Source organism: Polypterus senegalus, chromosome 8, assembly GCF_016835505.1.
Source record: "Polypterus senegalus isolate Bchr_013 chromosome 8, ASM1683550v1, whole genome shotgun sequence".
Classification (NCBI taxonomy): Eukaryota; Metazoa; Chordata; class Cladistia; order Polypteriformes; family Polypteridae; genus Polypterus; species Polypterus senegalus.
Window position 1 is genome coordinate 165,620,319 of NC_053161.1, and position 17,221 is coordinate 165,637,539.

Genomic DNA, 17,221 nt, shown 5'->3' on the forward strand with positions numbered 1-17,221 from the left:
TTTCAAGCACAACTGTGCATCATTGTACTTGAAGTAACTTGGCTAACATTACTACAGTCATGTGGCAAACCACCACAACCGTGTCCATTCCTCAATTTGGGTTGTGACCCATAGCTTAACAAACACTGCTGTGAAGAGTTTATACCTGGCAGAGAGGCAGGTTATGAGGGGATGTGTTTTGAGATCTTTTCTTTGATCCAATTTTAATAATCAGAGTTGTTCCTGTGGTGAACCACTTTGGTGTCATCTGTGGATTCCACATTAATTGCAATTCATTTATACAGTCAGCCATGTCCTGGTGCAGTGCTGTACTTTGTCCGAGACAGAAGTCTTATATGGCATCTGGACCACTGCTCTTTTAGTCTAAGCTTGGTATCTCAGGCCATTCTATTTCCTTTGTGTGTTTTGAAGGTCACTCCATAGAAAATTTGTTTGTCAGCTTTGGAGATTACAACAGCAACAAACTTATTTGCAACATTTCAAAAAGCAATATGGTTTCACTCCAGTGTGAAATCAAGTGTAGAACTAAAGATTCCTCCTCTAACAGAATCATTCACAATATTCCAAACAGCGATAGCGCTTCTTTCCAGTGTGCATTCTTTTGTGGACCTCAAAACTACTTTTTTGACAGAATAGTTTGCCACATTCCAAACAGTAGTATGGCTTCTCCCCAGTGTGAATCCTTTTGTAGTTCGTAAGATTACTCCTCCAACGGAATTCTTTGCCACACTCTGTACAGCAAAACAGCTTTTCTCCAGTGTGGATTATTTTGTGGATGTCAAGGCTACACCCGCCACTGAACTGTTTGCCACACTCTGTACAGCGATATGGCTTTTCACCAGTGTGCATTCTAGTGTGGATGTCAAAGCCACTCTGATGATGGAATTGTTTGCCACATTCCAAACGGCAATACGGGCTTCTCTCCCGTGTGAATTCTTTTGTGGCTCCAAAGATTACTTCTGCAACGGAATTGCTTGCCACACTCTGTACAACAATACGGCTTCTCTCCTGTGTGAACTTTTTTGTGGGTCTAGTGGGGGTTCTAGCATGGATCTCAGAACTACGCTTATCACAAAATTGTTTGCCACATTCTGAACAGCAATAAGGCTTCTCGCCAGTGTGACTTTTTTTGTCGCTCAGCAGATTAGTCCCGTCACAGAATTCTTTGCCACACTCTGTACAGCAGTACGGCTTCTCTCCAGTGTGGATTCTTTTGTGGGTCTGAAGAAGGCCGCTTCTTGAAAACTCTTTGCCACATTCTTTGGTGTGAATTCTGAGGTGTCTCTTTAGATCACTCCTGTGACAGAATTGTTTGCCACATGCAGAACAACAGTGAGGTTTGTCTCCTGTATGAAATTTGAAAGGAACAATGAAAGGTTATTTTCATCTCACTGATCAAATAAATGCTGGTTAAAAGTATGAAATACGTTATAGCAGCAAAGCAAATGTAAAATCTAAGTTGCACTTAGAAAGACAACGAACCTGTTAATTTTCTCTTCTGTATTACAAAAACTCACCACAGGAGTACGATTACTGGAGCCAAGAGGTTGAGGTAAGTCAACTAAATAGATCACGTGTGAGAGAACCAACCATTCACGGATTCACGGAGACAACCAGGCACTGCTCATCACTTGTCCAATACAGTCCCCACAGTGAAGCATGGCGGTGGCAGCATCATGCTGTGGGGGTGTTTTTCAGCTGCAGGGACAGGACGACTGGTTGCAATCGAGGGAAAGATGAATGTGGCCAAGTACAGGGATATCCTGGACAAAAACCTTCTCCAGAGTGCTAAGGACCTCAGACTGGGCCGAAGGTTTACCTTCCAACAAGACAATGACCCTAAGCACACAGCTAAAATAACGAAGGAGTGGCTTCACAACAACTCTGTGACTGTTCTTGAATGGCCCAGCCAGAGCCCTGACTTAAACCCAATTGAGCATCTCTGGAGAGACCTAAAAATGGCTGTCCACCAACGTTTACCATCCAACCTGACAGAACTGGAGAGGATCTGCAAGGAGGAATGGCAGAGGATCCCCAAATCCAGGTGTGAAAAACTTGTTGCATCTTTCCCAAGACGACTCATGGCTGTATTAGCTCAAAAGGGGGCTTCTACTAAATACTGAGCAAAGGGTCTGAATACTTAGGACCATGTGATATTTCAGTTTTACTTTTTTAATCTGCAACAATTTCAAAAATTCTTTTTTTTTGGTCTGTCATTATGGGGTGCTGTGTGTACATTAATGAGGGAAAAATTAATTTAAATGATTTTAGCAAATGGCTGCAATATAAGAGTGAAAAATTGAAGGGGGTCTGAATACTTTCCGTACCCACTGTACTGGAGTACTTTCTGTATTGAATTTGGATTTAAATTTTATAGACTTTGCCTCAATGAAGTTTGCAGCTTCAGGGACAAGTGATTTGAATGTTTTTCTGGTTCACTGGACGGAATTTTCTTTTGACTGGCCACTCCTGCCTGATTTGTGAACATTATTCTTTGCATCATGGAGATCAAGGGAACTGAGAGTGTTCTCTTTTCTTAATTAAAATGGACTTACTAGATTGCTGTCAATGTCTTCTATACGAGTTTCAAGCGGAAAAATGATCTGATGATATTTGCAGCGCTAAGGCAATCACACCTAAAAAAACCCACAATCATACAGGGTGCGGCAGAAATAACTCCCACATTTCAAAGGGGGATTGAAAAAAAAAGCTACAAGGTATCACAAAAAGTAGATATAAAAAAGTTTTTTTACTTTAAGTTTTAAAAATTATATCATCCAAATGGTGGCCTTGATGGCTGATACACATTTGGAGCCGTTCTTGGAAGTTTTCCGTCACTCTTACTAGCATGTCGGGTGAAATTCCTTCAATTTCTTCTTGAATAGCCTCCTTTAGTTGGTCCAAGGACCGAGGATGATGTTTGAAAACCTCCTGTTGCCCTTACTCTTTGAACCCACAGCAAAATCGTTTTCCAGCCTGAAACACTTTCATTAGCATGTAAACCGAACCGCGTGCGAAACACCCTCTGCGTCGCAGCTACAGATTCGCCATTTTTGAAAAAAGCCTCCACTACAAAGCCTCGATGCTCACCTGACCACAGCATGGTGACGACTGAAAACTTTATTATGTACCGTACCTTACAGAACGGACCGCACCCCTCTACCTGCTTTGGGGACCCCACAGTAATTTTTCGAAATGTGGGAGTTATTTCTGCTGCACCCTGTATGTTTATAGTTACATTATGTTGGAACCTTTCAATTGTGGTAAGGAACTTGTATTATCTCCTACCTTTTTAATTGATCAGTCTTCCAGTGGCATATATTTGTTCTACAGTCTCTGCTTCTGCTCATCTGTGCCACCCAACCCGCCTCACCTTCTCCACTGTGCTGCACCGCTTAAGTGTGCTCTACTGCTGTCAGATTAGCATTGGCTTTCTACTATGTAGAAATTCTCCCAGTGAAACTCCTGCATATTAAAACAGTTTGTCCAGCGGAAATGGTCAGACTGGAATGTCTTAAAAGGCACTGCTGTTGTGTGGTGCCCAACATATTGGCATTGTAGGTCAGGATGCCACCACTGCCAGTGTGAGAGTGTTAAATTCACCAGCAACATCTGTTCAGAAATACGGCGTTCTTCTCATGGTTACGGAACTAAGAGTGTCAGTATGCCAAATTTGCAGTACACTAAAATAAACTCTGGTTATGTATCTGTGCACAACGAACCCTCATCAGCTAATGTTGCACTGTTTGACACAAGATCTCTTAATGGTAAGGCATTAGTGCTATCAGGAGTTCATTACAGACTCCAATCTTGATATGCTATGCTTAACAGAAACTTGGCAAAAACCAAACAAATTTGTATCTCTAATGGAGGAGACACCTTCCGCATACATTTACTTCACAGAGGCTCGCAGCTCAAAACAAGGTGGAGGGGGTCACAGTAATTATTGGATTGTAGTTAAACATCAAAAGAATTGCAATTGACTGCCCATTTGTCTTTTGAGTGCCTGGCTCTTAAACGAATAATGAAATCTGAAATCAAAGAGTGTTTCTCATCTGATCTGTCTGAACTATTAAATTCAATTTCCCAGAGATTCATTCTTCTTGGTAATTTCAACATCCATATTGACTTTACTACATGTAAGATGAGAAATTAAAATCCTGTCTTTGCTACACTGTTTTGACCTGGTGCAACAAGTTGATTTTCCTATTCACTCTGGTGGTCACATCTGGCTTATCTGTCGGCAACACTTACAGCAGTGATTTGGGACTCTCTGATCATAAAGCAGTTAACCTCAAACCTCAAATTTCTTGCAGAAGATATCTGTGCTTTTTTCCTTCTTCCGTCTTCCCCTATTCCATCCACACTAGACACTCTTGTTGACTACTATAACTTAGCCCTTCTTTCAGCACTAGATAAAACCGCTCCTTTAAAACATAGAGGTTTCCTTTAAGCGCTCAGCTCCACGGCACAACTCAGAATTATGGTGTTTGAAACAACTAGCCGATGCCTTGAGAGAATGTCACATAAGACTGGCCTCACTGTGCACATCCAGGCTTTCTGTGACCATCAAAAAGGACTTACAGAGATGCAGCACAGAACATGCATTATCAATACTAATAAAAGGCAAAGCCCTCACTGACTCATCACTAATTCTCCAACTTCCCGTGTAGGTAGAAGGCTGAAGTTTGGCAGGCTCATTCCTTACAGCTTACTTACAAATGTTGGGCAGGTTTCATTTCAAAAGTGCAACTTGGTGATGACATCTTTACCAACTGAACCATCATTTAGGCAAACTGTATTAATATGGACCTTGCTTAAAGCTAAGCTATATACATAAATAATAAAACTCCACTTTTTGTTGTATAACCCTAAGGAATCGTATTAGGCCCACGGTGAAGAAGAAATAAAAAACTATAAGAATAAAGTCGACATGTTGACTTTATTCTCGACATTTCCACTTTAATTTTAATGCTTATGGTCGAGATTAAAGTCGACATTTCCACTTTCTACTTTAGTTTACGACATTATTCTCGCGGTTTATTTTATAATTAAACTTCATCTTAAAATCAATGTTTAATTTACTAGATTTTCTCAAACCCCATCATAAGTTATGTAGCACATTAAATGCTTTGTGTTGTGTTCCCAGACCCAGTTGTTAATCACTGTGCGCTTCTTAAACTGACTTCCTCCGCACTAAGAGGAGGCGCCGGCAGCGATCTCCGCACAGAATCCATTCACTTCATGATGAAATGCATTAAAGCAGGTATTAAACATGCGTGCTGGTGTGGTGGTATTGCTGCTCCCTCGCAGTAAGGGGTCCCCAGGTGTACGTTCAGTGTAGAGACCTTTATGGCAGGTGTGACGAGGCTGGATGTATGAATGGGTATTGCACAGGTTTAACTTAAATATTGTGTAAATGTTGGGTTTGTGATCTGGTGGTCTGAGACACATTCAATGGATGTTCTTCTACGGCAGGAGTGTCGTCTCTGTCTGATGTACCAAACCCGGAGCTCCGATCTTCGTTTTTCTTTCTCCATCTAACCAATCACCACACAAACGTCTTTGTGAATTAAAAACTAGTTATAAACTTAGCCCACAGAGTGTTCAGAACTTAAAAAAAATCTTTGTTATTATACATATTTAATTATGCCAATCATTCAGGGTTGCAGCCATCCCAGCAAGCATTGTGTGCGAGGCAGGAGCAAATCCTGAACGTGCCGCCAGCACATCTCAGGGTGAATACGAGCAACACATACACTAGCAGGGTCAATACAGCAGAACAAAACCCCACACCCTACGTGACTTTGAAAGGAAACTGAAGCACGCCGAGTAAACCCACCAGAAAAACATGCAAATTCAAGGCAGGGAACACCCGGGACCCCCTTGCTGCGAGGCAGCAGTGCAACCTCCATGCCACTGTGCCCTCACATGATTAGTACATGCTTTAATGCATTTCATCATGACAATTATATCAAGTATTTATCTTAGCATTGTAAATGTTCAGGGAGCAGGAATATCATGACGTGAATGGATTCTGTGCGGTGATTGCTGCCGGCGCCTCCTCTTAGTGCGGAGGAAGTCAGTTTAAGAAGCGCATACCGATTTAACATGGCAATGGGAACTAGTGATGGGCGGAGTGAAGCCTCATGAAGCAGCAAAACGTTTGAAGCAATTGCGTCGGAAATCGTATCGAAGCTTCGAAGCATTTGACACTCACCTCTTTAGTGACCCCTCCTGGCCATTTTCATTAACATTACACAAACTCATGATCCACTTCAATGACGTCTGTTATAACTCTTATTGCTTTTATTTTTTCGCTGCTACAGACTGACAACGAAGAGAAGGGTTCGTCAGCAACTTCTAGTGTCTGATGTCTAAAAAATATAATATATATATATATATATATAACTAACGCCGACAAGCAGAATGCACTATACGATAGCAAGAGTTAAAATAAGACGCCTCACGCATGGATTCCCGGCTCTTTCAATTAGTATTTACCTTTGCACTGTATCATTATAATCGCTCCTGTTATTAGTATTAGAATTAACCCTCATCTTTTCTTGAGATCACATTTTATAGCCTTAAATGTTTTCCTTGGTTTGACTTAATTAAAATGGAGTAGACGGAAAATAATGGTTTATCCCTGTACTTTGCCATGATATAGGTAAGCACATTTGAGAAAGAAAAGGTGAAATCCTTAAATCAGTTGTTATTATTCGATCAAGTATTGAAATATTTCATTTATTAGTACTTTACAATATTTTGTGGAGCACGAAAATAACGAATTAGCTACAACGAAATGACGCCGTCAATGGCACAATTAACTAATATGGTTGCTTTTCAAATTCTGAACGTAGTGCTAGCCCGAGTTCGATCCCACTTAAAGACTCATCAAAATTAACAATAATAAAAAAGGATCAGAATTGAAATCTTTATAACCAATTTGAACTAAATAATTTTGAGAGATACTGTGGAAGGATCGCATAAGAGATCTGTTCGGGAATCACCAAAATCGTCATCAAAATGCGATGTCTAATTGCGGATGGCAGCTCACGTATTTACATTAATCCATTTCTATTCATTGCCATTTGACGTCCATGAACCCCTCCATTGAATAAGGCAGTGGTTCTCAACCTGTGGGGCGCGAAGTAACAAAAAGGGGGGCGCGAAGATGTGAAAAAAAGAAAACATCTGTTGGAACCAAAACAAATTAACTTAAACTACATTCTGATAATAGAACAATAAATACTGTATAGAGTTAGATAAATGTCGATAAAAGTTAAGTAGGTATAATCAAATATGCATCTACATTTCAAAAATGTTGGGGGCGCGATTAAAACTGTTATGAAAACTCTGGTCGCAAATACTTAAAGGTTGAGAAACGCTGGAATAAGGTGATAACAAAGCCACTGTGGTAGATCAGGTTGAATTTGCTCTGCTGCACCAAACATTCAAAGGTGTCAATCCAGAGCACATCAGAGAGGCTGAGAGACACGGCGCAGATCAGTCACCGGCACACAGACACACACGGGACACTCCAATGTGAGCAGTGCACATATCAAGGTCGGCATTAAAGATTGAGTGCTGAGGCAACAAAAGCAGCGGATAAACACATCTGGACCTGCTGTTGAAAAACATTTGCTTTTAACAACAGCATCCCTCCCTCGTGAACACATCTTCAAGGTCCGGACAGGTGATCAGTAAAAGTTTTTAGTCACAGCACAGTGCAATAATAAAACATTTCCTAAAACACATAGTTGTCCAGTCTGTATCATTCCTAAGCAATCTTCCAGTAATAGAGGCGCAATCCCAGTTACTAACACATTAACACTCAAAGCAAGAACACATTCCACCTTATCAATTTAATATTTAAAAATTTAAACCGCTAAACCCGCCATCAACAACTACAAAACAGTTAAAATCGTTACTCAAATATTTTTTTTGTTATAGACATAAAACAAGATGCACGTTTCCATTTGATATATCCTTACTAGTGTTCTCGCCTTGCTCGCTTCCGGTCCACGCTGGAATTTGCTGTTTAATAAAAAAAAAAAAGAAAATCAGACTCTTTTGGGTCATAATTTACAGAGGGTGGACGTGGGACCCGAACCCACGTATGCTTTAGTATGAAGCGGTAACGCTACCGCTGCACCACTACTATTTTCAGGAGGATGGTACATAATGTATGTTTTTTAATGTATACATGTATGTATGTAGTGAAGACGAAAACAATTATATATAGATGTATACTATATGACATACCTTCAGTGTTGCATGAAAACGTTGCATGAGGCGAAGAATGGATATTTAGGAGAGTATTATAGTGAGAGATGTGTCGTCACCCGTATTGCTAAAGCTCTTCTTTGCAGCATTATGCATTCAACAAGTCGGCGTTTGTATGATGTATAATTTATAATTTTATTTTTTGCCACAACGTATTATCGGGCACGATCATTTAACATGTATTGATCATCTACAAACTTTCATTTCAATGGGAATTCTGTTGAGTTTTTTAACTCTGTTGATGCCATATGTAGCCTACTTCAAACGGTAGCTCGTTGAACAAATAATGAGTGGAAGCTTTGCGCAGAGTACTGAGATTGCGTCATGACGGGCTTTGAACGGGTCTCCGAAGCCTCAGACATGCGTACTAGTGAGATGATGACGGAGCTACCGAAGCCTCAGACATGCGTACTACTGAGATGATGACGAGACAACTGAAGCCTCAGACATGCGTACAAATGAGATTGCGTCATGACAGGCTTTGAACGGGGCACCGAAGCCTCAGACATGCGTAGTACCGAGATTGGATCATGATAGGGCTTCGAGCAGACATGGTCACTGGTTACTGAATCTTTGTAAAGCCTCAGCACACTGAAAGGCATTGACCTCTTAATTTTGAGAGTCTATCTGACACTTAACTCTCTAGTTATATTTTGTAATTCGTATTGACATTACACATTTCAGTTGATATGGTTAAGCTACAATTCAGGTAGTTGCTGAGAATTAATTATTGTTCTTGTGGATTGCTGTGATTTCCTTTGTCTGATACATAGTGTCAAAGATATATTGTCATATATTAACTTTATATATATATGAAAAGATTGGGTAAATCGTTCAACCTTTTTATGGAACACTTAATTTTGTTCAAAACCGTCGTCATATAGTATACATCTATACATATAATTTTTTCGTCTTCATTAGGAGAATACAACAATGATACTCTCGTATCAATTAAACCATTTTAACGTGCATATGTCAAACAACATATTTCATCCGCCACAGTAAGAACAGTAGTAGTAGTTCAGTTGTGCAGAGCTCGTTAATTATCCGGATTAGGTGGCTCAGTGGTGTTGTCGCTCAGGTTCGCGTCGCTGATCCTCCTCTTGTGAAAGTTTTTTTTCTATTCCTCCATTTAACAAGCTTGGACGGATAGCGAGCGAATCGAGCTATCGAGGGAAGGTTGGGCCACCGTAGTCGGGCAGGTGGCACACGCCCCTAATTATATTGTGTATGTAAAGAGTTTCACTGTAAAATGTAATAAGCTTCATATTTGTGTGTTTGGAGACCCAGGTGTCGTACTGAATTTGTATTGTAGAAAAATAAACTACTGTCCATTATGCCTAAATGTGTCTTTTCGTGTCTGATCGCTATACGGCACTTCCAACTTGGGACAATTCGCTATAAACAGTTTCAGCCAACCAGTGCCTTCTAAACATGCAGGATGACAGTGTGATCCTTATTATTGGCGCAGCATCTTCGTTTCAGTCAGTCATTGTCCTGTTAGACTATTTACTGTTAAGTGCTGCTTGAGCTACCGTTTATAGTACAACAGGTGGCCTACGTAGTTCTTAAATCGATATTGAAATGCACACACAAGTCTCCTAAATTATTTATTGAAATGCCTACATTTACAGTGTCCGTTTTAGGAAGTCGTAGTTTTTACTTGTTCCCGTTATTAGGAATTATAATTTCTCAGTGTCACATATTATTCGTTACTACTCCGAGTCCCGTATCATTGAGATTCTGTTTTATATTCTGTATAAGGAAACTTTTTAAAAGTAGCGTTGATTAAACTGACTATAGCAGACTTGTCATCTTCTTAAAATGATTTTATCGATTTGATATTGACAATTAATCATTAGGTCAAACATCAAGGAGGATTTGAGTTAGCATGGACTGCGCTGTTTCTTTTTTTCGTGATATCGTCAGTAGAGAGTGCGTCACGTTAACAATGCATTCTGTCCTAAGTGACAGCGCACACGCTTTTTTATATTTCCTAAAGGCCAATGTGTCTCAATTTTCTCATTAATATATTTTGACAGTGTCTTTTAGTGAGAATGATTATAAACATATTACCTGTGTTCATTTCCCATGTAGATCTGTAACGTTTGGTGAGTATAAATAAAAAGTAACAACACATATAATAGTTATGTTGCATTGTTTATGATTAACAAAATTCATCGTTTATCTGAAATGTTCTACGTATACAGTCGATTTATTCCACTTCTGAAGGTGTACATTGTCGGTATTACTTTATTACATGTTATTACTTTAACATGGCCTTTTATAACTTCACTTTAACTTAATCCTGATACTCTGTATGTTCAATTCTTCATAATAACTATTCACAGTGGCTCCAAAATCCATAATGACCTCTACTCTCTTTTCTGTTTCTTTGTGATGGTGGCCTGCGCCACCACCACCTACTCAAAGCATCCTGATGCACCAACATTGATGGACTGAAAGCCAGAAGTCTACGTGACCATCATCATCAGGTCCTTCCATGAAAACCCTAAATACAAAGAGGACTGTTTGACTTATGTTAGGTAGATTGCCCAGAGGGGACTGGGCGGTCTCTGGTCTGGAACCCCTACAGATTTTATTTTTTTCTCCAGCCTTTGGAGTTTTTTTTTTTTCTGTCCACCTGGCCATCGGACCTTACTTATTCTATGTTAATTAATGTTGACTTATGTTTATTTTTATTGTGTCTTCTATTTTTCTATTCATTTTGTAAAGCACTTTGAGCTACATTTTTTTGTATGAATATGTGCTATATAAATAAATGTTGATTGATTGATTGATATTCTCCATTGCATTTGCTCCAGAGTGTAACGTGTGCCAGTGTAACCGAGGGATGGCAGACGAGCTCACGTAATGGGTGACAAGGCACATGATGTCCAGGCTCTTGTCATAAATATTCCCATCTTGTGCTTTTCTCGTTCCTGCAAGTTTACTATTATTATTGGACATGTAGAGGAAATGTGTTTTATTTTATGTCTATGAAAGGAAGGACGGTAAAGCCTTGAATGAAACTGAGTGTTGATGCTTTGGGTAACAAGACAGGTTAAGGAGCAGAGAACATTGAATGTGACATTGACTGCGGGGGATTGTGTAACTGGAAGATGGTTTAAGAATACAGAAACGGCAAAAACTTAGTCTTTCAGTAATTCTATTTACATCAATTATTTACTCTGTTGTGCTGCACTTCGGAAGATTACTTATTTACCCCCCCAGCGCAGCCTTTGATAAGATGAATTCACAACTAAAGGAATGTTCATGACAAAGTCAGGTGCTTTTTTGAAAGTTTGGCTCCAGATGTGCTTATCCAGCTGCTCCTTCTTCTCAGTACTTGAGTGATCTTTACGTTCACCTTTGGATGAATTTGCAAAGTTTCTTTACAACTTTTTTGTCTCATTAACGCAGAAATCCCGAGGCTTTCCTAAAATTGCAGAAGACACTGTTGATGGCGCTGATTCTGTTTTAAAGACAGTTGTGATTAGTTATGCAGAACACGCTTTTACTCACATTGCTTTTTGGAAATCAATAATACAAATCAGCAACAGATCTGGGAATCACTGAATAGTAAAAACGTTTAATGAGGAATGTCTTGCGCATATACTGGTGTAATGACCACGTCGGCTTTAGTGAAGCATTTCTTAGCCTCTGTGATATGATCGACATGGGGTAGAATAGATTCTGGATTGTTACAATACGTGCTACCTTACGCAAAATATGCTCATCGATTTGTTACAGATTCTTGGTGGACACAATTCCACACCGAGGAAAAAGGTGCCCCATGTAAATCGTTCATAATGTCTCCAAAATATATTTGTTAACTTTCAAACAAGTACTACTTAACTGTTTTATACAAAATCCTTATTTCAACATATGCGAGCCCCAACTAGGATTTGAACTCGGGTTAGCGTATTTTATCAATATAGCACAGACAACCGCTTTTACGCTTTGAGCCAAAGCACTTCAGCAGACTAGTTACTGACCAAATCGACTGCTGACTGCGCGGATATCAATGACGTCATTACGCTAGCGTGCTCAAAATCACGTGACGGGCGCATTTGAAGCAAGCCTCGAAGCGGTGCTTCGATAGCTCGACACAGTGTCGAAACCTGAGTATCGAGCGGCCCATCACTAATGGGAACACTTAACACAAAGTATTTAATGTGCTACATAACTTATGACGGGGTTTGAGAAAATGTAGTAGATTAAATATTCATTTTACGATGAAGTTTAGTTTACGATGTTCGACTTTAATGACAAATTTCGAGGATAAAGTCAACATGTCGACGTTAATCTCTACATAAACGGCGAGAATCAAATAGAAATGTCGAGAATAAAGTCAACATGTCATCGCACTATTACACAGTACCCAGGTACACTACACAGTATTGTAAAAAAAATAAAACAAGTACAACTTGACTTGCAGTATTATCCAGTAGTATATAAACAGTATTCACATTTGAACATAATGGTCCACATCCGACCTTTTAAAACCAAAGCATCTCCAGGAAACAGACGTGACTCCTTTTTTCTGCAAAAGTTCTTCTGTGTCATCATGTTTAACTTTAGCGTCTGCTACAACTTCAGAAAGTTCTCTGTCCATTTTCACCTACATTAATGAATGTACTCCGTTGCATGCCTATTTAGCGGTGTAGCAGTGAAAAAGGTCCCCCCTTGAACAGTTTCCCACTGCGCCACGTTCTGAACGTCGTTTAGGTAATTTAAACCGGTGTTGCGGTTTAAAAAAAAAAAAATCCATATTATAACAAAAATAAAAGATGTTTTTCGGTATGAACCAGTATACCGCCCAGCACTACAAAAACTATTTATTTATTTGGATGCCCTGGATGAGCCATAAGCAAAGTAAAAAGGCCCCGAGAGTTCATGTTAAATTAATTACTCCTTCAAGACGATTTTATTTTCATTATTTGTATTACTACAGCTATTGCCACAGCTGTATTTGTAACCTCGTATTCTGACAGTTCTGTATTTATCGAGCGCTATCATCTACGGTATTCGTACATTTTGTGTTAAGAGTTGTTGTGCGGCTCTGGACCTGTACTTGGCAAGGAGTGCTGTGCAAGAACACAGTAAGAAGTTTGTAACGCTGCACTGTAGATCTGAAGCGGCCATGATAGACTGGCCATGGAGGATCACTTGTGGTCAGTTGTGTGCATTTTTTTTGTTTTACTCCCATTTTAATGCCACCCATTGCATACCCAACCTACCTGGAAGGGGGTCTCTCCCTGAATTGATCTTCCCAACATTTCATCCATCTCCAAGCCCCCCACCCCCCGAGGGTTACCTTGTGAGTTTTTTCTGTTCTTTTTAGGTAGAGGACTATCCAAATAACAAGAATAATAATTCAGGGAATTTCAAAGACTTCACCAACCTTCCTTACAATTCTACTTTTGTGTAACACTTTTTACTGAGGACAGACTTGGAGTGTTTGAACAAATTTACAGCTGCAATGTAAAGAGCAGCAAGATGCTAAACCTTACAACATTAACAGAGATGAACTCTCAAAGGACATGAAACACACAATGTAATAACACACCTTTAACTGCATTTCAGTGTTTCTCATAAAACGTACTAGACCTCCTTTTCATGCCTATAATCCCCCAACCTTAAAACTTACTTTTACTTTTCACTTAATAATAATAATAATAATAGATTTTATTTGTAACGCACTTTTCATTGATAAGATCTCAAAGTGCTACAACAAAAGCAATAACCACAAAATTTTAAAGTTTAAAAGACTAGATTAAATCAACAATCACAGCAATTATATGCTTTCCTAAATAAAAAAGTCTTCAAATTTGCTTTAAAAATGTCCAGGTTTTGTGTATTTCTCAGTTCAACAGGGAGCTGATTCCAGAGCTGTGGTGCAGCAGAGCAAAAAGCTCGACCCCCCATAGTACGGAGCTTAGTAAGGGGAGTATGAAGCTGCATGCTGCCAGATGATCTGAGGATCCGATTGGAAGTTTTTAAGTGAATCAAATCCTGAAGGTAAGAAGGTGCCTGGCCGTAGATACATCTGTGGGTCAGTAGAAGAATTTTGTACTCAATCCGGAAGGAAACAAGGAGCCAATGAAGTGATTTGAGGATGGGAGTAATATGTTCAAATTTCCTTACTCTTAATAGGATTCTTGCAGCACTATTTTGGATATATTGAAGCTTTTGTATGTCCTTGGTATGAATTCCCGCAAAAAGTCCATTGCAGTAGTCCAGCCTTGAGGAGATAAAGGCATGGACAAGTTTCTCTGCATCTGGGATGGTTAATAGGGGGCGAAGTTTGGAAATTTTTCGTAAATGGTAAAACGATGCCTTACACACATGTTTTATATGGTCACTTACTCTTTTCAGCCCGATTTGTAGGTGGCGACTCTTATTCCTCAATTCTAACGGATGAAGGGTCTTCAGTCCTCTTTGTGTCAGGCTGTGATGATTCAGACTTCACAAGGACAGAAGGCTCTGATGATGCACAGGGTCTGCTGTGAGAGGAGACTAATGCGGTCACTGCTCCATCTTCACCCCCACACTGATGGTCCTCTTCCTTGACATTCTGCACACTTTTACAAATGTTTGTCTCAATGCTGACAGACGTCTCTTCAGCCTCTTCTTTAATGCTCACTAACCCTGTCTCACAGTCCTCCTCCTTAATGCAGAGATTCTCCTGTTGAGGGCAAATGGACTCCCACTCACACTCCTCCTTCTTAATACTTACAGCCATTACTTTTCTGGTATTTATATCAGCCTCACACGTCTCCTTTTTTACATCCATTTAGACACAACCTGAACAGCAGCTTTTCCTCTCTCTCTGTGGAAAAAAAGGAAAAAGGATTTAATTGGATCAAAAGTGCATCACTCAGATGCAAATTAGGATCTCAAGATGCCAATTCCAATATATTTAATAAAATAACAGTGGGCAGTCGAGCTTTTAGTTACAGGGCCCCTAAACTGTGGGGCGGTCTGCCTGCTACTATAAGAGATGCCCCTTCCGTCCCGGCTGAAGCCTCACTACTTCAGTTTAGCACACCCTGACTAGAGCTGCTGATTAACTGTACAGACTGCATCTCTGTTGTCAGTCATTAGCATTAAAACATAAGTAACAGGATTGTTATAATTTGATACTAACCCTCACCTATTCTGTTTCTCCTCTCGGTACTCAAATGTGGCACTTCGTGCTACAGCCCACCAGCCAAGTTGTTTTGCCTGCCTGTGGTAAAGTCATCTCTGATGGAGGATCGCAGGAATCATGGGAAAGAGGGGTCCTTTCATCGGACTGGCTGGCCCAGCGCTATTTCAGCCATGGCCAAATGGGGAAGGCAGCTTGATGGCTGAGGTCTTCAGGACTCTAAACAAATCCAAATCATATTATGGGATATCATCCAATGTTAAATTCTGCTACGTACTTTTAAAAATTTTATTTTTATACTGTATTAAGGATTTGTTCTGTTCTGTGTATTGTATTGTATTTTACCCCCTTCTTTTTGACACCCACTGCACGCCCAACCTACCTGGAAAGGGGTCTCTCTTTGAACTGCCTTTCCTGAGGTTTCTTCCATTTTATTTTATTTGGGGTTTCCTTGTCTTCTTAGAAAGTCTGGGGGGCTGTCAAGAAGCAGGGCCTGTTAAAGCCCATTGTGGCACTCCTTGTGTGATTTTGGGCTATACAAAAATAAAGTGTATTGTATTGTACAATGTCATCAGCAAAAAAAAAAACACACACACGGGGAGGATTGTTCTTTTATCTTATGACTCGGCTCATCCATCAGATCAAAGAGTTAAGGATTTTAAGATCATCCCTGGTGCAGTGGGGTCTTGCCTGTCATTCCAGCACAATTCTGGGACCCAAACAGTATGCGAGTATTTAACTCAAGTTGTGAATATTGCGGACCTCAATGATGGAATCAATCCCATCAGCAGTATTCACTACTTGGATGAAACACAGACATACTGTTTGGGTCCCAGAATTGTGTTCTTAGTTATTTTTAATGTTTATATAAGAAGGGACTCAGGATTGTGTTAAACAGACGCATGTCAAGATGGGGAAAATAAAAGAGGAACGTAAATCTGGTAGAACATGCAGCCTGCAACATAAGATGGTAAGAAGGTGAAATAATGGATTTGCTAGCTTAAATTGTCGTTGATGAGGCTTACCTTCTACTTACTTGGAGCAGGTTGTACAAAAACCTTTGCATGGTAACTTATGAAGAAAAAAAAAAATTTAAAATGGAGCCACTCACCCAGTTAGTTGCACCCTGAGCCAATCGCACTGTTGGATTGTAGTAACTGATTTTATCAAACTCTTTGTTCCCACTACAAATTTCAAAGGGCTTTGTTCTGTTTAACTGTAACAGAGCTACAGTGCGTATAGAAGAGAATCACACTCTCCAAAATATTCACATTTTGTTGCTTTGCAGCCTGAAAGATACATTAAAAAAATATTTCTCCAGCTGCATTTACTCAATACAATTTGTAGCAGCCAAGTGAAAAGATAGAATAGCGATTCTGGTTTTTAATTTTGGTTTCTAAACGGTTTCTGAGATGGTCAAATGATCAGCCCCTCCTAATAAATCCTCGTAGACCAGGTGTCTGCAACCTTTAAGACATAAAGAGCCACTTGGACCCGTTTTCGAAAAGAAAAAAAAAACTTGGAGCCGCAAAACCATTATGCAACGCGTACATGCATCTATTATTTAATCGAGCGTTTATTTACGTTTAAACTTCTACTTTTATTCATATTTAAAATGCGAAAAAAACTTGGCGAAATCACAATAAACAACCACGCACCAACTCTGCAACTTGTTTACAAGTTAGTATGGCAAGTTACATATCAAAATGCTCGGCTGCTCATTGGCTGTAAGTTTCGAGTGTCAGTCACAGTGTCCAATCAAACTGGTAGATTCTAACA

At 39.8% G+C, this 17,221-nt stretch overlaps 1 protein-coding gene across 1 annotated transcript; it reads right to left on the reverse strand.

Annotated features, from left to right (window-relative positions):
* Positions 1–549: 549 nt before the first annotated feature.
* Positions 550–15,037, reverse strand: LOC120534683 (zinc finger protein 2 homolog). Its single transcript, XM_039762273.1, has 2 exons — positions 14,839–15,037; positions 550–1,346 (listed from the first exon to the last, which is right to left on the reverse strand). Exons 1-2 carry the CDS (start codon positions 15,035–15,037, stop codon positions 550–552), a joined length of 996 nt encoding a protein of 331 aa, XP_039618207.1.
* Between the last annotated feature and the right edge of the window lie 2,184 nt (positions 15,038–17,221).

Bases quoted from the DNA above. Each gene is read 5' to 3' on its own strand.
- LOC120534683 (XM_039762273.1), bottom strand. From the start codon at position 15,037: ATGGCTGTAAGTATTAAGAAGGAGGAGTGTGAGTGGGAGTCCATTTGC. The intron at 1,347-14,838 runs GTGAAGATGGAG...AATTTCATACAG, and splicing joins AGAGGACCATCAGTGTGGGG to GAGACAAACCTCACTGTTGT.